At 41.5% G+C, this 20,101-nt stretch overlaps 7 protein-coding genes across 8 annotated transcripts in view; 4 read left to right on the forward strand and 3 right to left on the reverse strand.

The window, feature by feature from the left end:
- Window positions 1–1,052: 1,052 nt before the first annotated feature.
- Window positions 1,053–1,716, reverse strand: LOC108603378 (NPC intracellular cholesterol transporter 2 homolog a). The gene has a single exon (XM_017992151.2). It carries the CDS (start codon window positions 1,611–1,613, stop codon window positions 1,161–1,163), a length of 453 nt encoding a protein of 150 aa, XP_017847640.1. The 5' UTR covers window positions 1,614–1,716; the 3' UTR covers window positions 1,053–1,160.
- Window positions 1,717–1,873: 157 nt separating this feature from the next.
- On the forward strand, window positions 1,874–4,478 carry LOC108596522 (aspartate aminotransferase, mitochondrial). Its single transcript, XM_017982406.2, has 4 exons — window positions 1,874–2,053; window positions 2,957–3,006; window positions 3,074–3,534; window positions 3,597–4,478. Exons 1-4 carry the CDS (start codon window positions 1,974–1,976, stop codon window positions 4,290–4,292), a joined length of 1,287 nt encoding a protein of 428 aa, XP_017837895.1. The 5' UTR covers window positions 1,874–1,973; the 3' UTR covers window positions 4,293–4,478.
- Window positions 4,479–4,599: 121 nt separating this feature from the next.
- Window positions 4,600–7,110, reverse strand: LOC108608006 (uncharacterized protein KIAA2013 homolog). Of its 2 annotated transcripts, XR_001915530.2 has the most exons (6): window positions 6,833–7,110; window positions 6,294–6,771; window positions 5,292–6,239; window positions 5,107–5,231; window positions 4,687–5,045; window positions 4,605–4,623 (listed from the first exon to the last, which is right to left on the reverse strand). XR_001915530.2 is itself a non-coding variant. In XM_017999169.2 (5 exons), exons 1-5 carry the CDS (start codon window positions 7,017–7,019, stop codon window positions 4,858–4,860), a joined length of 1,926 nt encoding a protein of 641 aa, XP_017854658.2. In that variant the 5' UTR covers window positions 7,020–7,110; the 3' UTR covers window positions 4,600–4,857. The 2 variants fall into 2 exon arrangements, 1 of the variants encoding a protein (XP_017854658.2); XM_017999169.2 differs by having other exon boundaries at window positions 4,600–5,045.
- Window positions 7,111–7,274: 164 nt separating this feature from the next.
- LOC108608005 (histidine triad nucleotide-binding protein 3) lies at window positions 7,275–8,078 on the forward strand. The gene is made up of 3 exons (XM_017999168.2): window positions 7,275–7,606; window positions 7,669–7,862; window positions 7,926–8,078. The coding sequence occupies exons 1-3, from the start codon at window positions 7,303–7,305 to the stop codon at window positions 7,965–7,967; spliced, it is 540 nt and encodes a 179-aa protein (XP_017854657.1). The 5' UTR covers window positions 7,275–7,302; the 3' UTR covers window positions 7,968–8,078.
- Window positions 8,079–8,151: 73 nt separating this feature from the next.
- Window positions 8,152–13,171, forward strand: LOC108608003 (BRCA2-interacting transcriptional repressor EMSY). The gene is made up of 6 exons (XM_017999165.2): window positions 8,152–8,412; window positions 8,547–8,721; window positions 8,806–9,070; window positions 9,679–10,670; window positions 10,735–11,987; window positions 12,048–13,171. Exons 1-6 carry the CDS (start codon window positions 8,352–8,354, stop codon window positions 12,248–12,250), a joined length of 2,949 nt encoding a protein of 982 aa, XP_017854654.2. The 5' UTR covers window positions 8,152–8,351; the 3' UTR covers window positions 12,251–13,171.
- A 39-nt stretch (window positions 13,172–13,210) lies between these two features.
- LOC108608004 (derlin-1) lies at window positions 13,211–14,566 on the reverse strand. The gene is made up of 3 exons (XM_017999167.2): window positions 14,264–14,566; window positions 13,651–14,156; window positions 13,211–13,592 (listed from the first exon to the last, which is right to left on the reverse strand). Exons 1-3 carry the CDS (start codon window positions 14,366–14,368, stop codon window positions 13,463–13,465), a joined length of 741 nt encoding a protein of 246 aa, XP_017854656.1. The 5' UTR covers window positions 14,369–14,566; the 3' UTR covers window positions 13,211–13,462.
- A 3,026-nt stretch (window positions 14,567–17,592) lies between these two features.
- Window positions 17,593–20,101, forward strand: part of LOC108608153 (fez family zinc finger protein erm) — an 18,476-nt gene continuing 15,967 nt past the window's right edge. Inside the window, 1 exon segment of the mRNA XM_033293571.1 lies at window positions 17,593–17,640. The gene's annotated coding sequence lies outside the window, so the exon portion shown is untranslated.

Below are 20,101 nucleotides of genomic sequence, written 5' to 3' on the forward strand. Positions count from 1 at the left end.
ACAGAGACACAGCGGGCTTACAAGCGACATGTTGTACTACTACGATGAAAACAACAGGCGAGTGCGCTGGTCTTCCATCCTGTCACATAATACAACATCCTTGCACATCGCGCATATGATATGTATGCAGACAGCAGCAGCACCCAGCATCAGAATCTGAATCAGAATCGGTACAAGAACCAGCGACATGGCTATATCCGCCCACATTTCTTTCTGCACACAGCATGTGTCAACCTGCCAAGCATACATATTCGTATGTGTATGTGTGTGTGTGTGTGTGCGTTATGGGCGTGACAGTCAGTTGTGTGTGGGCGTGGCCATAGTTCACGTTTCTTTGCCAGTTTATGCGAATTCATATGTAAATGAATCAGAAACTTACAAAAGCTAAGGAAACTAACGGGAAGCTTCTACCAGCAGGGTAATCAGTCAAAATTAAGTTTGCCCAAAGTCTGACTCACAGTAGCTGACGTGCTCTAATAAGTATCTTGAGTTTTATTCTTCATCTGGCAGTGTATTTAAACGCCAATTAATTCTACTTTCATTTTTATTATTCAGATTGTTTTTTATGCTGGCCGTCTTATCAGTGTTCACTTTTAAGGCCCCTCAGCCAGCTGGCTATGGTATATACTTCAATATCGCAGAGTCATTATCAGCTGTGCGAACTTCAATAACAAAGAAAACCAAGGCTGTCTAAGTCGTAATTTTCTTTTTTTATATACTTATTCATATTTCATTCATATCGAATTAATCGTGAGCACAAACTATTTCCTACGCCACTTGTTGCACATAACAACAAAAACACGTTCAATTTAAAAAAGCTTGAGCAATGTGCTTTTCAATTATGACGTTGATTGTGTGTTGCAGCGATTAGTCAGTACTATAATATTTTTTTTAAAGAAATTTATGCTCGGTTTCTTCACCTTTCTTATCTTACATTCACGTCAGAGCGGAAGAATCAATAAAAAAAGCGCACAAAGCAAATTACAGCGAGTCTACCGAAATAGCTCACTCACACACACACACACACCAAACAGCAAGCGTACAGTGTCACGTTGATTAATTTTAGTTTTCTTTATTTTCGTTAAATTAGATTACAATAAGCATACACAGACATGCAAATTTAATATCATGTCAGAGATATTGAGAAATTATTTAGTTTTTTACTGTATCTTGGCGGGTATCTCAACGCACACGATATCCACATTGTTCTGATCCTGCAGCTCCCACTTGACCATCACGGAGACCTTGGGGTAGCTCTTAAGAACGGGCAATCGGGCCGTATATCTGTAGGTTTCATCTTTCTCCAGTGGACATTTTAAGCCGCTGTCGACACACGCATCGGGATTGGCCAATGGAAAGGGCATTTCGATACCTAGTACCTTTCCATGCACTACTGTCTTCACTGCTGAAGCCACCTCAGCCAAGGCGAAATCTATTGTTATGGATGAGTTGGTGCCCCTTTTGAGTACACACTCGGGCTTTGTGGTGTCACAGCCCTCTAGAGTGACCTGCGTGAATTTTCCCGTCTTTGAGCCGCAATCATGAAACTCCAGGCAGATTCCAAGCTGCATTGTCAGCAGCAGCGACAAGGTAAGCACGCACGACTTGAACATATTTCTCGGTATGCTTAATTAAATAAGAAGCTCAGATGGCAACAGTGAAACGCAATAAAATTCTACGTATATATTTATTCACAGCAACGACTTAGCAACAACTAAAAAGTCTTATAAGAAACTAAATAAAGGCAAAGCCGAAAACAGCTGCGCGCCTCACGCAAGCTCTGAGCTTTTATATCGATATATTTACGTATGTTATACATTATATCGATAGGTGCTTTTTTTCGCACAATGCCGCAGCTGATTTTTAGTCTGATTCCAATTGGACCGTCACGGTGAACGCATTTACTTTGGCGGCATTTAAATTGTTTTGCATATTTTCATAATTAATCAATTGGACTTGTGAAATTCATAAGAATGTCGCTAATTTGTAAGCACAGCTTGTATGCTGCTAATCGCATTGCTCTCAATGCTGCACCCGCCGCCCAACGTTGCAAGTAAGTTGAGCACTTGATTGTTGTAACACGTTGCAAATGCATTACAGTGTCATTTGTCAAGGTCATTGCATACACGCATCTGTTTTTGTGTATGTGTGTGTGCCGGTTATCATAAATATGTTTATATGTAGAGCTTTGTGTGGAATAATTTATCATTTTTTAGCGCTTTGTTTTTTTTTGTCTCATTTAGCGTTTGTTTTATTTTTTTTTATTATGTCAGAATGTGATTGCGGCAACCAGCTGCAGAGTTCTCAAAGTGTTGACGAATACAAAATTCATACATTACAAACGAATGTTATGTTTATACATAGTATACAAATTTGCTTAAATGAAATAACCTTAACTTTTTTAATTCTATATATCTGCGGCCTAATTTAAAGCTAATTGCTAATTTAGAATGTTATGAAACCTATGTATAAATAAAAATTCCTAAAGATATACATACATACATAAAAATTTCCATTAGCAAAAACATGCTTATTGTTGTTTACAAGAATGGAATCAATATTATGACGAAAATCTTTCGCGTGTTGTGATTTAATTTGTAATTATTGCTGCTGTCAACACAAATAAGGAACAACAACTAAGAATGCAATTATTTTGTTCTGCTTATCTCTGACGTAGTTTACTTCTTGAATTGTAATGCATTGAAAGTTTATTTATAACAACACGATGATAACAGAGAGCTTCCCAATAAACCGGTAAAGGTCAATTCTACTTGAAACCTCTACTTGACTTTCAATCTTTAACCGCAAGTGCTAAAAGTAACACGCAGACATTGCTGATAAGTTTATTTGGCGAAGTCTCAAGTGTCTAAAAGAAAGATATTTCAAACTAAAAAGTATTTTAGATAAGCGATTAATGAAACTTAAGAACTAACATAACTTTTATTTTCGCTTACAGATCAACATGGTTCTCCGAGGTACAAATGGGACCGCCAGATGCCATTCTAGGTATTATAAAACATATTAAGAAATATATATATATAGATCAGTTTCAAGCATGTCCACTATATATCAGGTGTTACTGAGGCTTTCAAGAAGGACAAAAACCCAAAGAAAATTAATCTGGGTGCTGGTGCCTATCGCGACGATAACACCAAACCTTTTGTGCTTCCCAGCGTGCGGGAGGCTGAGAAGCGTCTGGTGAGTCGCGGCCTGGACAAGGAGTATGCAACAATTATTGGACTGCCTGAATTCTACAACAAGGCCATTGAGTTGGCTTTGGGCGAACAATCGCAGCGACTGAAGGCCAAGCATAATGCAACAACTCAGGCGATCAGCGGTACGGGCGCATTGCGTGTGGGCGCAGCCTTTTTGAGCAAGTTCTGGAAGGGCAATCGTGAGATTTATCTACCCACACCATCTTGGGGTAATCATGTGCCTATTTTTGAGCACGCCGGCATGCCAGTGAAGCGTTATCGCTACTACAATCCCAAGAACTGCAATCTGGACTTTGCTGGCATGGTTGAGGATCTGAAGGTGAGTAGCTGCTTGGTGATAAATATACTATCACTATTATTAACGTTTTGTTAAACATGCAGAAAATCCCAGAGACATCTGTAGTGTTGCTGCATGCTTGTGCCCATAATCCCACTGGCGTGGATCCCAGCCAAGAGCAGTGGCGTGAGCTTTCCCAAGTATTTAAGCAGCGTAAGCTGTATCCATTCTTCGACATGGCCTATCAGGGCTTTGCCACGGGCAATGTTGATGGTGATGCGCAGGCGGTGCGCATCTTTGAGGCCGATGGCCATGATTTCTGCCTGGCGCAGAGTTTTGCCAAGAACATGGGTCTGTATGGTGAGCGAGCCGGCGCTTATACGGTTATTTGTGCGGATGAGCAGGAAGCCGCGCGTTGTATGTCACAGATCAAGATCCTCATTCGTGCGCTGTACTCGAATCCTCCCATTCATGGAGCACGCATCGCAGCTGAAATTCTTAATAACAGCGATCTGCGTTCCCAGTGGCTAAAGGATGTCAAGTTAATGGCCGACCGCATCATTGATGTGCGCACAAATCTCAAGAACAATCTTGAAAAGCTTGGATCCACACGCAACTGGCAGCACATTGTGGATCAGATTGGCATGTTCTGCTTCACGGGACTCACGCCCGAACAGGTGGATAGTTTGATGAAGGATCACAGCGTCTACCTCACACGTGATGGCCGTATTTCCATGGCCGGCGTGACCAGCAAAAATGTCGAGTACCTGGCCGAGAGTATGCATAAGGTGACTAAGTAAAGCGTTTAGTTATTGGGTCTTCCATTTAGCTACATATCGGCACCTGTACGGATTTTCCATCACGATTGAAAACTTTAGATACAACACAATGCATTTTCTATTATCTCACATATTGTATATACGATGAAACAAAAACCACAACTCTGCCTTTGAAAATAAAGCATTTTTAAATTTATAGAGCTCCAACTATATTTTGTAATTTGATTTAGATTTATAATATGAACAACAAGAGTCTGAAATCGCTATCAGATACTTTTAATTTTTAGTAAGCAATTTTTATTTACAAATTTATTAATTGATTGCCGTAATAAGTTCCAGAATTAGTATAAAGCTGTGGGACAAAAATATTTGTTAAATAAATACTACAGCTTAACAGATTATTAATTCAGTCTACCATAATTCCTAAAGTTTAATATTGCATTCCAATTGTGTTTATCTTTCAATACAGTACCAAAATTCATTTGAGATTTTGTTTATAGTACATCTTGGTGTTAGGGTTTGGTACAATTATCTGTCCAATTCAGTTATACAGAACTATTTATTATTTCTTTTTATAAAGCTAACATCACGGTTTGTTGTAACGATATCTTAATTTGTCGCTTGGCTCGCAATATTCCTTGATAATAAGCTTACATAAGAATATATGAAATACTATAATTATTGCACACACTGAAACCCAGAAGAGAGCAGGCAGACCGCCGAGCTGATGGCCATGCTTGTGTAGAGCAATCACATGTTGCTCATGCGCAGGAGCTGTGAATTAAAAACTTTTGAATTTAAAACAATCATTGAACTACTCAAGAGAACATCATACCCTCGACAACCTCCTTGACGTGTATTGCATGATGAATTTCTTCCATATGCTGTTTATCTTCGGTTATATATAATATTGCAGTTAAGGGTTCAGTCAGTTTCACTGGGAACTCACGGCGATTTTGCCTAAAATATAAATTTAAATGTTATGATTAACGTCAACAAACACTTGTTCAAGTTAATTACGTTAGCAGCACTGGCTCGTCCAGACAGCCGCCATCGCAGGCATAGTAGCTGCGATCTGAGCGGTCTAGTGCCACATTGATGACCGCTTTATTGTCCTCCTTGACAATGATTGTTACATTCACATGCGTCTTGTTGCCGTAGTTGAGGCGCCTGAAGTGGAAGTCACGATGCAAAAACTTGGGGTGCATATTACATTCCAGATGCTGATTGCTGAATCGAAAGCTGCCAAAACTTAGTGTCATGGCTTGTATGACGCCAGAGGCGCCGGCGCGTATCAGATGATGGCAGCCCTGTTTCTCTAGCGTCAGCATCCAGGAAGACACAAGCGTATTCAGCTGATGAAGCGTTGTCATGTCGCGCCACAGATTCTCTGCCTGCAGCGTATGGTAGGAATCGTAGCAGCCCTCGGCATATGTCAATGCCTTGGCTATATCCTCACGTAGTGCTGGCGTGCCAGCACCAGCGCCCAGGTCCTCGAACTCAAAGCTGCGCACCTGCGAGAGTACGGCATACATTGTGGCATTTATGCGATCGCCGTTCAGACTATTCTCAGCCTTGGAGCTGCTAATGGTGAAGCCTGTTGCCCACAGATCATTCCACACATTAATGTGCTCCTGACGATACGTATTGATGCTGTGCAGCGTGCCCGAGCCGGACGCCTTGGCGCTAAGCTTCTGCAGCAGATTTGTCATAGTTTGTATGGAGCGTTGCTCCAGGCTGTCTATTGTGTTCTTCAGCTGCGCATCAGTTACAGGCTTGGAATAGTTGATGACTAGCGGATAGATAATGCGCACTGTGCCACGCTTGCGCAGCTGTAGCTTTGGCTCCAGTTTGGGTTTTACAATGCTAACAACAATCTGTTTGCTTGGATCCTCTGTGGAAGGCTGCACCGTGCCTGTAACGACATCTAGTGCATTGTATGTAAACATGCCCAGCTGCGCCGGCTCGCTGTTGTGTAAAAAATAGTGAGCTTGAGATAGATTCAGATCAAGAGCGAGTTACCTGAGAGCCAGGCTGCGCGTGGTGGACTTGGGTAATCGACTACGTGGCAGCATGAGGTCAACGTCTTCGACAACATTGCGTGTATTGGTTATTTGCAGCTCCTGCATGAGCACACTGGGCTGAGTGCGATGTGCGTACATTGTGTAGGACACAAAGTAGCCGGCAAGGCACTGGAAACGATGAACCATGCCTGTCAGATACTCCACAACGGTAGCCTCCTTTTCCACAGGAGCGCCTGAGTTCTGGGCTACTGACAATACAGGCTGAAAGCGTATGGGCAGCTGCATGGCTCGACCATGCTTTATATTTAGCGCCGCATCACTAGATACCTCCAAGCCAATGTAACCATTGCCAATGTAAGGTAAATAGTCGCGCTCGTCAGACAACAGGGGCGGCACGTGACGAATGTTTGCATCGTATTCATAGTTTTGCAGTATGTAGGGCGTGAGACGGTCGTCCATGCACATACTATGTGGATCTGCGTGAAAGAAAAGTTTAAAGATTTTGACAGTTTGGAATGCGGGCTGATAGATACACACCCTTTTGTTGCGGCGCGCTAAGGAATAGATAACGAAAGATTGGCGGTAGCATATAAAATATTATGCACACACACAGCAGCATTAGAAACAAACGGCGATATGAGGAAACTGTCCCTTCGGCGAAACGCTTCAGCCGGCGCATTATGTCTGCGGCCTCGAATTTGTTTTTGGCCGATCGGAACAACATGTTGGCAGTCTTTTCTACGTATTTGCATTGAAATACAATATTCAAAATCAAATGTTGGCCACAAGTTGTGGCCAAACTTACTAGCACGGTATGTTGATGTCGAGTCAATATATCGATATATCAATATTTTAGAGCTCCCCTTTCGAAGCTGGTACGCTGGTACTGGCTAAAAGGTGGTGACCCTATAAAATCGATATTGATCTTCAGCAACTTAAATTACCTGTTTATTTCATCTCTAATACTCAAAGATCCGTTGTTTGTTTTGATAATAAAACCTGGCAAAATGAAAGATACTGCAAAAATACGCTTGAAGAAAAAAAAGTTGCTCCTAGTTTCGTTAATTGGAGTTTTACTCGTGCTCCTATTTCTAAATTACACGATCGGGCTTGGAGACTATCGGAAGACGGAAGCGCCTTGCCTGTTTTGTGATATTGCTAACAAGAGCTTGTTACCAAAATTGGAATATGAAACCGATGAATACGTGATCTTTAAGGACAAGTATCCAGCTTCTACGCATCATTATTTGGCAGTACCAAAGCTCCATTTTGAGAGTATTAAGGTGCTCAACAGATCTCACGTTGGTTTGGGTACGATTAGGCAATCTGTAGTTGTTTAAAACATCAATAAGCAAACTGACCTACTTTTTTAGTTCAACGTATGCATAATGGTATGGTGGAGTTTCTTATTGCAAAAGGTATTGATACATCCAAGGCAGTGATCGGCTATCACATCCCTCCTTTTATATCGCAAAAACATTTGCATCTGCATGGAATCTCACCTCCTTCAGAGATGAGTTTTTGGAATCGCATTAGCTTTATGTCACCATCATTTTGGTTCAAGTCGGTGAGTTGTGCTGTATTCTGAGCCATGACATTTTAATATTTAAATTGTATTTTATATTTTTAGTCTCAAAATACACTGGATTCCTTAAAGCGCTTGGATCTCTAAAGAAAAAGTATTCTGTAACATTATTGCTTGAATTTTGTTCTATAGCTATAGTTCCTTAGGATCTCAGCTGACCCTTATTATTCCATCCACTATTTGTAGCATTGTAAAATTTAAAAATAAATGAATTTAAAATGAATATTATAAAATCTCATTATCGATACTTGCTCGCGAATACTATACGCGATACTACCCTAAACGTAATCGATAGAGCAATCGATTGCTGTGCAGCTCTAAAAGACACAGCAGCAACACTAGCAAACGCTGAGTTTTGGTTTGTTTTAGTTGCAGAAAGATTCGCGAAAACCTTTGAGAAAACTACTGAATTAGATTGAAACCCAACGGCTTGGACAGCTTCAACATAGTGCGTGCAAAACAACGCGCAGCATGTGGCCCCAAACGCTGGAAATGTCCCGGGATGAGTGTCGAGGCATGCTGCGTCGACTTGGTAGGTTGAAAACGCTGCAATTGGTGCTGCCAGGAGCTCCAAAAACAAACATCGCAACAGCGCATCTGCTGGCCTACGCACATAGCCAAGTTGTTTCTAATCGCTTTCTCATTGTTTTTATGCCATTTACGCAGAGCTTGAGTCGTATTCGAACATAATAAGCGTTTTTCGCGCGCAAGGCTTTCTCAGCGAGCCAAAGACTAAGATGCTCGAAGAGCTGCGCCAAATGTTTCACATAACACAGGAGCGTCATAGGGCCGAGGTGCGACGCGCTGCCAACGATGAGCAGCTCTGCACAATAGCTGAAAAGTAAGTTTTATTTGGGATTCAATAAGAGTGCATGTGTATGTGTGTGTACATACATACGTATTAACTGTATCTGGGCAATTGTAGTATTTGTGGACCGAACACATGGCAGGAGTGGTCACGTGAGGGTCGTCGTCCGTACCCGCTGCTGCCGCGCATTAATCCACAGACTGCGCTTACGATTGTGGCGAATGATCTGGCAGTTAAATTAGCAGCAGAAAATGCCAAGCTTGCTAAACCGGCCGAGACGGGCGCCAATCTTAAGGAGTTGCTGAAAGAGCAAGCCAGGTTCCACGCCCTTAAGCACGGCACAACGAAGCGGGAGGAGCCCCATATCATCATGGAGGAACCGGTAAGCGATGCACTAGTTATATAACCTACAACAGACCCAGACCATATGCATATATTCTCTGCTGTTGCCAATATATGTGCGTGTGTGCGCGCATGTGTGGGCTGCGAAAGTACAGTCTGCGCCCTTACCTGTCCGTTCAAAGGAGCCGAGGATTAACCATTGCGAAAAGACCGTTAATTCTCAAGGCTGGAGCTGAAATAGTGCTCCGCAGGGTAATGGTTAACTGCGCTCATACACATTAAGACATATACATATGCCGCATTGATATACATATGTGGTGCCCTGTAATCCAATTGGGAATATTACCGTATAACTTGGACAAAGTAGTAGTGACATGGCATTCTTGATGAGTTTTCCGTCTGAGCTTTCTATAAACGTAGTCGTTAGGCAAAGTATATGTAATAATAATCAGCTGTATGCCTTTGATATATATTTAAATTTGATAAAGCTAACGACATAGCGCCCGCTAACAGCCAACTGCGTTAACAGTGTCGGTTCACTGTTAAATAACATTGGTTTCCACTTAGTGGTTGCTTTGCACTGTTATCGAGGTATCGATAGCATGGCGGCAAGAACGTTTAAATTAAATCGAATTTATATGCTTCCAGTTCAAAGTTCCTGATGTTCCTAACGAGGTGAAAAAGGCGACTTTAAAGCGCAAGGAGCATGAAACTGGCGATGTAAAGCCAAATAAAAAGCGAAACACCGCACATGACAAGCAGCAGGGACAGGCGCAACAAACGTCCGATCGACAGCAAAGCATTAATAAGGAACAGGATGATTATTCAATGCCGTTAGAGCAACGGCCGAGTCCGCGTACCATGCAACAGCGCTTTTTCTATCAACAGAATCAGAAACACAAGCAGAGATTGGCAAACAAGAGAGCAGCGTCCCATTCACTGTCCAATCATAGCGGCAATGCGTTAGCTGTGAAAACTAAGCCTGCCAAGAGCGGACGTAGACGCGCACATAAACAGTTACAGCAGCAGTTGCAACAAAAACAACAACTACAACTACAACAGCAGCAGCAACTTCAGCAACAACAACATCAAGTATTATTAATGGCGCTACCGCCAGCAGCGGACTCAACACCGCTGCCAAGTACCAATCATCTGGTGCAGCCGCATGTGGAATACATACTCGACGAGGCGCTTAAATCGGTTGCTGCCACAAAAGTTAAACCTATGCCGGCAGCTCGCGTAGTCTATGGCCCACCGGAGGTGCTGTCACCCACAGTGCCACGTGCATTCGCCAGTTCTCCCGTTGTTATCAAGGAAAAACTGCCTCTGGCTGTGCAAACCATGCCACAACAACTGCCCCAGCAGCCGCCACAACAGCTTAGCACGCCAGTTAAGAAATATATTGTGGAGGAGCGGCAGCCAGTCTCTCCTGCTAATGTATCCACAGCCAATCTGCCACTGGCGCCACAAATTATAAGCGTGCAACAAATAGCAGCACCGCCAAGGGTGCGCACTACTAGCGCTACCATACTGCCGCCTGGCAGCAAGCTCACGCCCAAGAAGATCAACCTAATTGATAAGCAGCAGATACCCATAGTGGCCAATGCGGCGGTGCGCCTCTTGCCCTACGATCACACAAGGTATGTACTAGTGCATTACTTAAGATATTTTAAATATATATATATATGATTTCCTCTCTTACAGTGAAATGGCTCCAGCTGCCTCTGCCGCCGTATCTCTACCAGCGCCAGGCATTAGCAATCTCAGCAGCAAGCTGCCAGCTGCGGCGACTGTGCAGAAGTTCATTGTCGAGGAACGGGTACCCAATCAGGCAACCACAGCCAACCAGAGCGGCGTAGCCACAACGCTTAGCAACGCGCCTACAGTGAACATAATTAAGAACATACCGGCGAGCAGTCTAAACAACACGCTCATCACGCCGCTGGCCGGATCAGTTACCCCAGCTACCGGACCCATGTTCCGCAAGGCTTGCACAACAACCACAACGGCAACGTCAATGGCCGTAGCAAGCGGTACAGCCAGCACACCACAGATAATTGGAAACATTAAGTTGACTAGCGGCATTAAGCATGTGCCAAGCGGAACGTTTCGGAACATCAAAGATCTGCTCTCCAAACGGCAAACTTTTTTTGGGGATCGGCCAAGCTGCATACTGGGCAGCTTTATAACTAAACTCAACCCGGCAAATGTCTCCGGTGGTGGTGGCGCAGCTGCTGTGACCGCTAACGCTGGCGGCGTTACTGTGAGCAGTGCTGCGCTATCGCCCACTAGCGGTGGTACGCCAACTTCGCCTCAGCCTGCACAACGCCCGATTACGATACAAAAGATGCAGCTATTGACGCCCACGCAAGTGATTTCGAATGCCGCTGGCGGTACGGGTATCACTAGTGGCGCCACCAAGGTAAAACCCACCAGGATAACATTAGCTCCAGCTGGCGTGGGCAAGAATAACGTTGTGTTTCTACCCACCACTGGTATGCGGGCTGTGACGCTTGCCTCTACCAAACCTAAGCCCAGCACAGAGCTGGTATCCGCCAAGCCAAATGTCCTCGTCATCGGGCCTGCCTCCAGTGCCAACGCAGTGAGCAACTCACAGACTGCGACAACCGCAACGACAGCTGTGACGAGCAAGGCGAGCAAGACACATCAAACGCTGATTACGGAGGATACACCTATTGATATTATCAATATGCCCATCATAGTGGCCGATAATGGCACAACGGAACCGAAAGCGGCGGCTGCAAAGCCAGCGCCTGTTGTGGTGCTCAATACTACCGACTGGGAAGTGGAGTTGGATCAAGCTTCGAAGGCGAAAGGCGCTACCGGGGCAACCACAACAAAAACAAACGTTTCAAACAGCAAACAGCAGGCGGTAGAGGATGTGATTGTGGAGGAGGTAATCGAGGATATGGAAGAAACGCAGCAAAACAATCGAAGTAAGTAATTTGATATTTATTTCATACTGACACTTAAGCTTATATTCTTTGAAATTGTAGTCATTGAGGTGCAGGAGGAGGATGGCAGCGCCATTGAGTATGTGGACATGGAGCTGGAGCAGCCCATTGAAATCGAGTGCACAAGCAACATATCGCCGGAGACAATGGCGCCCACGAATAAACAAGCAACGATGCCGGATCAGAAGATAGCCGATAACTTGGCAATGGCAACAGTTGGAGCGCTTGCTACTACGTTGCCATAGGCAGCTCGCATACTATACTTGTTATCTAGCGTCGAATTTGATTATAATATGTACTTTTGGTTTCTCGTTAACTGAACCGAGTGAGAACGCACAACCAACACCTACACACATTTACAAACACCCATACACACAAAGCCCTGTTTAATTTAGCATTAATTTGTAGCTTAGTATCGAGTTCTTTAAAGCAAAGTGCAACATTATCATTATATTTAAATTTATACATACTTTTATAGAACTGTAACTAACTAATTGTGCATAGAATTTAATTTTTGCGCCCTGAAGGCATTGCTTGGAGCCAACTGTCTACAGTCTGCAGATTGCTTTGTTTAAATGTAAAATTCAATTGACTTCTCCCAGCTGCCAGCTTCATCGAATTATAAACCTTGGAACCTTGTATACATTGTAAATAGCATAAACATTTTTGATGTAGCTCATAGTTTGTAAGCTTAAAGAGAATTACGTAAAATTGGCAAACGTTAAGTGAAAAATTGTTTTTTTTTTTTCAATGAGATTATAGTGTTTAGTTCAGCTCTCCCAATCTGTCCACTTATAAACCACAGCAAACCAATGTAAATATATTTTAAAAAGAAATTGGAAAACATTGCTATGAACGCAATGTATGTATACAGGACAGAAGTCTAAATAGAACTAAGTCCTTTACAGACACAACATACGCCCACACACAATAATAACAAATATAAATAGCAATGTATTGTTAAGTATTTTATGCGTCGATTTTGTATAACTGAAACCCCGACATATGCATACTATGTTGTAATTTCTAGAAATAAGCTAAGGCGAAATCGAAGTGAAACCCACAACCACCCAGAATGCAAAATGAGAATGTCATAATACAAATACTATTGTTGAACAATGCGTGCAGCTGTAAAATTTTTAAACATAGCAGTTTTAAATGAAATAAATTCTATATCTAAATGTAAACAATTCAATCGATTCCAATTGCATTTATATATTTGGAGTTATGTGCATAAAAATGCTCTTGGATTCCCTCCCGCCACTTAACACGTTAACTTAATGAGTTTATAACAAACAAATTGAGGTACAGGAATTCAAGGATTAACATAAGCTTGTGTTAAAGATTCTTTAAGGTTGATCAAGTTTAGTTAGGAAATTTCAGTACAGTTAACGTTGTAACCCATAGGGTTGAAATAGAAATACATATGACATCAGTTAAATTAGGAAAATTAGTTTTTAATTTCTTCCCAGTGCCATGCCGCGTCCCCAGGGTGAGCTGGCCGACTGGCGTGGCGGCGGCGCTCTACTTTCCGGTGGCACACCGAAGCCGCTGATACCGCCCGATACATCAGGTACTAACCTTTTGCTATAATATACAGATTAAATAATAATTTCGTTTGCAACTTGGTCGATTGACAACTTACAGCATCTGAGGTGTTTCCAGAAAGGCATTGCCACCCAGTTCTTGTGGATATTGGAACTTTAAGAAGTAGTACACGTGCCCATTGAATATGCCCACCAGCGAAGCTAAGGAGCCATGGAAGATGAGCTCTATGCCCGCCAGCACCCAAGGCAGATACATGGCCTTAAAACGACTGCCAAACCAAAAGCTGACTACAACCTCTTTATTCAGTTGACACCAGATGTAGGTTATAGCAACGACCAGCATATCCATCAAAAAGTACAAGTTGAACACCATACCGCCCAAAACCGCCAGCACTGCTGTAATGATCAACAAGTACATGTAGTCCGCAGGACTTCTCGCATACTGATCCTTCTCCAGACGTGCGCTGTACTGCGTTATAAAGTAGCAGTTGATCAGAAAATGAAAGCCCGTCGCACCACTTAGAGGAAACACAAAAAGTGACGTGACGCATCGCCACAACTGGAGGCGGGTAAGTACAAGATCTCTTGACAGATACATGTATTCCTGTGTTAAAAGTAAGCTTATTTAGTTAGTGCATTTTATATGTATTTTGATTTGAAGATAAAGGTCACTTTGGCTTGCCTTGGTTTTTTGTTTTTGTCTTCACTTACCAATGGGAGCAGGCCAAAGCGGCAAAGCAGGCTGAGAGCAACAGTCGCCGTCAGCCAGTAGCGTGTGAAGCGCGGCAGGGATTTGTACCAGGTGCCGGCGTCCATGTTTGAAAATATTTATTTACAGTAAAAATTAAATTAAATGCAATCTGTCTTAAAAATCTTGTAATTTTCTTTGTTGGTGTCGGTTTACGTGTCTCTAACTCAAATTAGTGATGGGCAATTGTAGGCTGCAAAACAATCGAGTAAACATAGGAGTATCATATTCGATTCATCGATGTTGAAAACATCGACGACAGTTTGCTGTTTCAGATCAATATTTCAGACCGGTAACTTCAAAAACATTCGTTTTTAAATTTAGTAATATTCCACTGTAGTATTGAATTCAAAAAATGCGTAAATAAATGATGTTGCGCACACATGTTTTGGGCTGTAATTTTTTCTGTTGTCTATTGTTTATGTGCTCAACATTTCGGCCAAAAAGCAACATATGAAAGCAATCTCAGCTCAGTGGTGCGAAATTAATATGCACACAAGAAAATACTTGAAAATTGTTCGCTTTTCCAACGTGTTGCATTTTCAAGTGTAGCAAAAAATAATTTGACAACGGTCGACCAATTTGACAAAATAAAAAAATAAAAACTCGGTTTTGAGTACAATACCCAACTGAAGCCCATTGTTTCGAAATATAATGTTGAACGGATATACCTACATAATTTAGAAGTTGTATTAATTGTAATGTAATTTGCTATAAGTTAAAAATGATTGAATATTAAATTAAAAATCGAAAGTAAAAGCAAAGTACGTCAAATGTGGGATTTTAGGTTCACTACATAAAATTGTAATTGTAAGACTAGGCGAATGAGTGATGGAAAGCTAGTTGGGGGCGTAGAAGAGGGAATGAATGATGCATGCTTTAATCTTAGCCTGTTGAGTTTTAAGCTATCCTTTTGCAGCGTGAGAGAAAGACAGAAATTAAGTAGAGAAAGATGCAGAATACCTAACGCAGCGCTGGGTAAGAACATGAGAACACCAACAAATGTAGCAAAATGTCGAGCTAATCAAGTGGTTTTTGGGACCGGTTCAATGTGCGCTTCTTTCCCTGTGCGCAAACACACACACTCACACATACAAGTCGCAATTGCGATGGTGAGCCAAGACCACACCCACTGCTCGCACACAAAATGGGTTCCGATAAGACAAAACTGACGCATGCGCATGCGTCTGCCACCTGCCCTTGCGACAACAACACGCCCACATTTATTGCTCATCATTATGAAGTTGTTTACTATTGTTTTGGTTATTTTTTTCTAGTAACCGTTGGACGAGGAGCCGAGCAGAGCAGTTGGGCTTTATTTACATACGCGTTGAGCTTTTCCTGCGCCTTGGCACTCCACCTGGGTGCCGGTGTCATTTTGTTGTTGGCGTTGCCGTTTTTGCTCGCTCATTTCGTTGTACATATGTATAAATATACATACATACATAGGTGTGTATGTATGTAGCAAAGTATATACTCAAAAATTGCTGTACAGCTGCTGCGGCATTGCGTCTTTTATTTAATATTTGATATGCAAACATTTTATTATCCTTTTCAAACTGCACATCCCAACGTCATCGCCATTCAACTTGGCTTTGTCCATTTCATTATTCGTGCTGAATGGTGAATGGAAACCTGCAGGCAATCCTAATTGCCTGCGCTAGCAAGCAAAAAAACGCAAATTTGTAATCATCAAATACTTTATGCAAGCCGCTCAGGACGAAAGTATGATATTGACGTTTTTAAGCATTCAACATTCAACATTGCTGTACATTCTAATTACAGTCATTATTTGATTAAAAAATCTCCCAGGGCGCGCAACAATTCTCTAACCTCTTGCTCCTATAAAACTCTCGACAATGGATCTCCATTTCGCACACACTCAATGCGTAGTTCATATTTCGCACGGTTGGCATGGCAGGCATTGGAATCACAATTGGAATCCCAAATATGTATGGAAATACTTCGAAACAGTTATGTATGTAAGTCTGTATATAGTATTGCATTCCTAAAGCAGCTCTGCTGTGATAATGGCGCAGCGGGAGTAAAGCGCAGTGTGCGCGAGTGTGAGAGAAAGCGAGGTTAAAAGGTAGCTGCGTTGGGAGAGAGGGCACCCAGAGCTCACCTGTGTAAATGAGAACGCAAAAAGAGGCAAATAATGAGAGAAGCGTGCGGCGCCAAATTGCAGTACAAATATGTACTCATCGAGCTTGATACGGGCAAAGAGTTGGGAAGAAGGCAGTAAGATGATGATGAAAGTGACGTAGGGGCAATGTTTAGAAAAAGGACAGTCCGCAGAGGCGGCAGCTGTCTACAATACATTTACACACACGCACACACACACACGTATATATGCATTTAAATGATGCGCACGATGGCGTTAATAGAACATTTATACATATATACATTTGTATGTATGTACATATATGTATGTGCGGCAGCAGCCCTCAAAAGCAAGCCTGTCTTATTGGTGTAAGCGAGAGCGAGAGCTCTGCTTGTATATATGCGTGTGTGCTTGTGTGTATGGATTGTGATAATGACGTTTTCGGTGTTTCAGTTGATTTTGATTCCCTCTATCATTATAGCGGCAGTTGGTTGTCGTGTCAAAGCGAGTGAGAGAGCAGAGAGCGAGAGCGCGCATTCATTGAATTTGACTTGATTGTGGCTGCCGACGGCAAATTGAACTCAACTCAACACAGTTGCAAAATTGTAGGTGTAGCTCTGAAAATGAAAGAGACAGTGCGAGAGCGAGAGCACGTCAGAGGTAAACGGCGACGGTGCGAGAATTATTGACATTGCCATTACCATTAAGACAGCGTCGCCATGTTTGTTATGCCCTGCCGAAGACTTTGACGAAGACCTAGCTGGGTCGCAATAAGCATTTTTTGTTTTTGCCTTAATTTACTTTGGATCATAAATCAAATATTTACATTTCCAAATTGACGTCTAGAACGCGCGGTCGCAATTTTCTTCGCTCGCTGGAGTTGGGACCAATCCCATGGTGCAAATTAATCGGAACTTCTTTTGCGTGTGCCCCAGTGCTGTGCGTGTGTGTTAATGTGAAAGTTTAAAGCAATATATACAATTAAAAACAACAAACATAATTTGATATAGCCCAGGGCAATTGCTGGCTCGATTAGCTAAATAAATCTGGATATTCAAACATATACTTATTTATGTGCAAAAGGACACACGTACATAGAAACGTCTTGGAAAATGCTTTGATGTGATTAAGCCAAGTTCATGAAATTAAAAACAAATATTAACCAAACATCAAATACGGATTTTTATCCTCATCTCCAATTGGACGAAATCAAGCACAACATTTGAAACTCCTCAGGTAAATTGCTATTTGTTTATTTATCTTAATTGAACTTAAAATGACTTTATGTAGATTATTCAAGGCACAAATTATTCTGTGCTAATACGCAATACATTTTAATTATAAATCTCAGTCTTTAGGATGGTAAGGATTAGTCTAATCCTTTGAGCTGTACTATAGACTAAATGGAAATTTTAAATTTTATATATTATGCTTCGTTTCTTATTCGACTTCAAAACGTAATATATTTAGGGTCTTAATCTTAATTTATACAGCTTAATAAAATAAAGGTTGCATTTGTGCAGTCCAAATTACATTTATTTTGAGTATTATTTTCAATTATTTAATTGTTGAAAAATAATTCCAAAACTTATGCTAACATTTTGTTTTTTAGATTAATTTATGGATTTGTTGTTGTAAAATTTATTAGATTACCAAACATATTGGAAAATATCATAAGTCCTGAGATTCAAAATTCATGTTTAACTTGTAAAAATGTAGCATAGATTTAGAATATTGTTGTGTTGATAAATATTGATCAAAATGTCATTTTAAATTTATAATGTGCTTCAATATTATAATCGTAATACCCTTGGACTTCTACTCTAACATTCTCGAGTGTAAGCTAAAACTACTTTCACCTGAATTTAAATTTGCCCCAGTGGCCATCTTAGGGGTGCCGTCAAAAGGCGGCAAAGCTTGCCTGGGGGAAAGTGTTGACTGTCTGCGTGCCAAAAAAGGATCAAGTATGGCTGTCTGTAAGTCTGAATGCTAGTGTGTGTGTGAAATGAAATGAAAAGTATTTGTGTGTGAGTGTGCGTGTGTGTGTTAGCTAACCAGCTGAGCTCGACAATCTGTCAGAGTTCAACCGTGTGGCAGTTGTCGTTCATCAATTGTTAATGTCACAGACGCGCACAGGACGCGGCCATGGCCAGGACAAGCTGTTAGTCCCACTCTCACTCTCTCTCACGCGGTCTCTTTTTTGCCAAGTGCTACTCAGCATGGTGGCCACAACTTGGCATCGTTTCTTGATGTTAAACTGCCGCTTTTCGCGCGCTTTTCAATTTTTAATTGGGATTCCTTGCTGCTTGTTGCTGTTGTTGTTGTTGTTGTTTGCACAACGCCTTCGCAGGACTCCCACACAGCGAGTTTGATTGTCTGGCTGTCTGGCGCTGTTGACTTGGCCGCTCGGCTCGCTTGACTGCACTCCCAATGCCCGTGGGGTAGAATGTCTTACGGTTAGTCGCTGCCGTAATCGCCACGTGGTTGTATAAAATGCGCTTTTGAATAAAATCGAGCAGGAGCAAGTAATACAATATGGAATGGCAACTGCCTTTCATTGTACGCTAGTCCTCTTGGGGGTTCAACGAGTACGCTTACAAGTACGAGTACTATTTACCGATTTATTCGTGGTTTTTTGATTTCCTGACACGGGTACGTTGGCAATCATTGTGACATTTTAATTGTTTATTTGCACAGTTTGCGCATGCGGTTGCCACTGAATATATCCTGACGCAAATCCTGACGCACTGTATGCTCAAGTACTTGCCAGAGTTTTTTTTATTCCTTTTTCGGTTTGGCTGTAGGTAATTGTTTTGAAGTTTCATATTTTCACAAAAGATTTGCGGGGAGTTTGAATTTTTTCCAACTTGTTGGGGTTTCCATTTGCCCAGAGTGCTCTTTACTACTCTCTTGCCATAGCAATCTGTGTGTGTGTATGTGTTTGTGTAATGTAAATATTTGGCTTTATTGTCAATTTGAAGAGCGCTTCAATGCAGCTTCTTATTACGTTTTTTTTTTTAAGAATATATACATTGTATATGTGGAATGAAATGCAGGCAAACTTAGCTAAATCAAGAGTAATCAAAATACTAGCAAGGGAAATTGCAGGCATTTGCTGGTTAAGGCTTTAATAAATATTTATAAATCAAAGAAAATATTTGTCTATATATATTTAATCAATATTTAAGCAATATAATTATATATGCAAAAAATTTTCATACGAATTATTTGTCTTAATAATTTTTAAATATTTGTCAGCTATTAAAATAAATGTTTGTTTGGACCACAGCATCACCAACTTCAGCCATATATGCGATCACTATCGTTAATGCTAGAGGGCATTTATGCATAATGAACCCCCCATTGTTACCATTTCAACTGAGGTATACATAGGGGGCATATCCTTTCTTTCCTAACTAATTTCATTTGCTTGCAATATACAAATTTCGTACCTCGTACTAACTATTTGAACTTCTGTTGCTTGGCATTTGAAGCGCTATAATTATGACAGCTTATAGCATAAGCCGCTCAAATGTGATTGCTTAACATATCAATATTTAATAAACTGCCTTGCAAAAAAGAATCTCTTAAGCAGCACTTGAGCGCAATGTCCAACGCCTGTTATAAAAATGAGAAATTCCAAAATCAACATAATAAACTTGTTACAATGCTGTAACAAAGATGAAACTGTGCGGGT

This window comes from Drosophila busckii, chromosome 2L (genome assembly GCF_011750605.1).
Source record: "Drosophila busckii strain San Diego stock center, stock number 13000-0081.31 chromosome 2L, ASM1175060v1, whole genome shotgun sequence".
Classification (NCBI taxonomy): domain Eukaryota; kingdom Metazoa; phylum Arthropoda; class Insecta; order Diptera; family Drosophilidae; genus Drosophila; species Drosophila busckii.

What these genes read in the sequence shown, in the direction of transcription:
- LOC108603378 (XM_017992151.2), bottom strand. Translation starts at nt 1,613, where the DNA reads ATGTTCAAGTCGTGCGTGCTTACCTTGTCGCTGCTGCTGACAATGCAG.
- LOC108608003 (XM_017999165.2), top strand. Translation starts at nt 8,352, where the DNA reads ATGTGGCCCCAAACGCTGGAAATGTCCCGGGATGAGTGTCGAGGCATG. An exon ending in AGGCATGCTGCGTCGACTTG is followed by an intron (nt 8,413 to 8,546) that starts GTAGGTTGAAAA and finishes CCATTTACGCAG; the next exon opens with AGCTTGAGTCGTATTCGAAC. An exon ending in AACGCAGCAAAACAATCGAA is followed by an intron (nt 11,988 to 12,047) that starts GTAAGTAATTTG and finishes TTGAAATTGTAG; the next exon opens with TCATTGAGGTGCAGGAGGAG.
- LOC108608006 (XM_017999169.2), bottom strand. Translation starts at nt 7,019, where the DNA reads ATGTTGTTCCGATCGGCCAAAAACAAATTCGAGGCCGCAGACATAATG. An exon ending in GACGAGCCAGTGCTGCTAAC is followed by an intron (nt 5,232 to 5,291) that starts GTAATTAACTTG and finishes TTTATATTTTAG; the next exon opens with GCAAAATCGCCGTGAGTTCC. An exon ending in CGTCAAGGAGGTTGTCGAGG is followed by an intron (nt 5,046 to 5,106) that starts GTATGATGTTCT and finishes TTTAATTCACAG; the next exon opens with CTCCTGCGCATGAGCAACAT.
- LOC108608004 (XM_017999167.2), bottom strand. Translation starts at nt 14,368, where the DNA reads ATGGACGCCGGCACCTGGTACAAATCCCTGCCGCGCTTCACACGCTAC. An exon ending in GCTTTGGCCTGCTCCCATTG is followed by an intron (nt 14,157 to 14,263) that starts GTAAGTGAAGAC and finishes CTTTTAACACAG; the next exon opens with GAATACATGTATCTGTCAAG. An exon ending in CTGGAAACACCTCAGATGCT is followed by an intron (nt 13,593 to 13,650) that starts GTAAGTTGTCAA and finishes TGTATATTATAG; the next exon opens with CAAAAGGTTAGTACCTGATG.
- LOC108596522 (XM_017982406.2), top strand. Translation starts at nt 1,974, where the DNA reads ATGTCGCTAATTTGTAAGCACAGCTTGTATGCTGCTAATCGCATTGCT. An exon ending in CCCGCCGCCCAACGTTGCAA is followed by an intron (nt 2,054 to 2,956) that starts GTAAGTTGAGCA and finishes TTTCGCTTACAG; the next exon opens with ATCAACATGGTTCTCCGAGG. An exon ending in GCATGGTTGAGGATCTGAAG is followed by an intron (nt 3,535 to 3,596) that starts GTGAGTAGCTGC and finishes TTAAACATGCAG; the next exon opens with AAAATCCCAGAGACATCTGT.
- LOC108608005 (XM_017999168.2), top strand. Translation starts at nt 7,303, where the DNA reads ATGAAAGATACTGCAAAAATACGCTTGAAGAAAAAAAAGTTGCTCCTA. An exon ending in CAGATCTCACGTTGGTTTGG is followed by an intron (nt 7,607 to 7,668) that starts GTACGATTAGGC and finishes CTACTTTTTTAG; the next exon opens with TTCAACGTATGCATAATGGT. An exon ending in CATCATTTTGGTTCAAGTCG is followed by an intron (nt 7,863 to 7,925) that starts GTGAGTTGTGCT and finishes TTATATTTTTAG; the next exon opens with TCTCAAAATACACTGGATTC.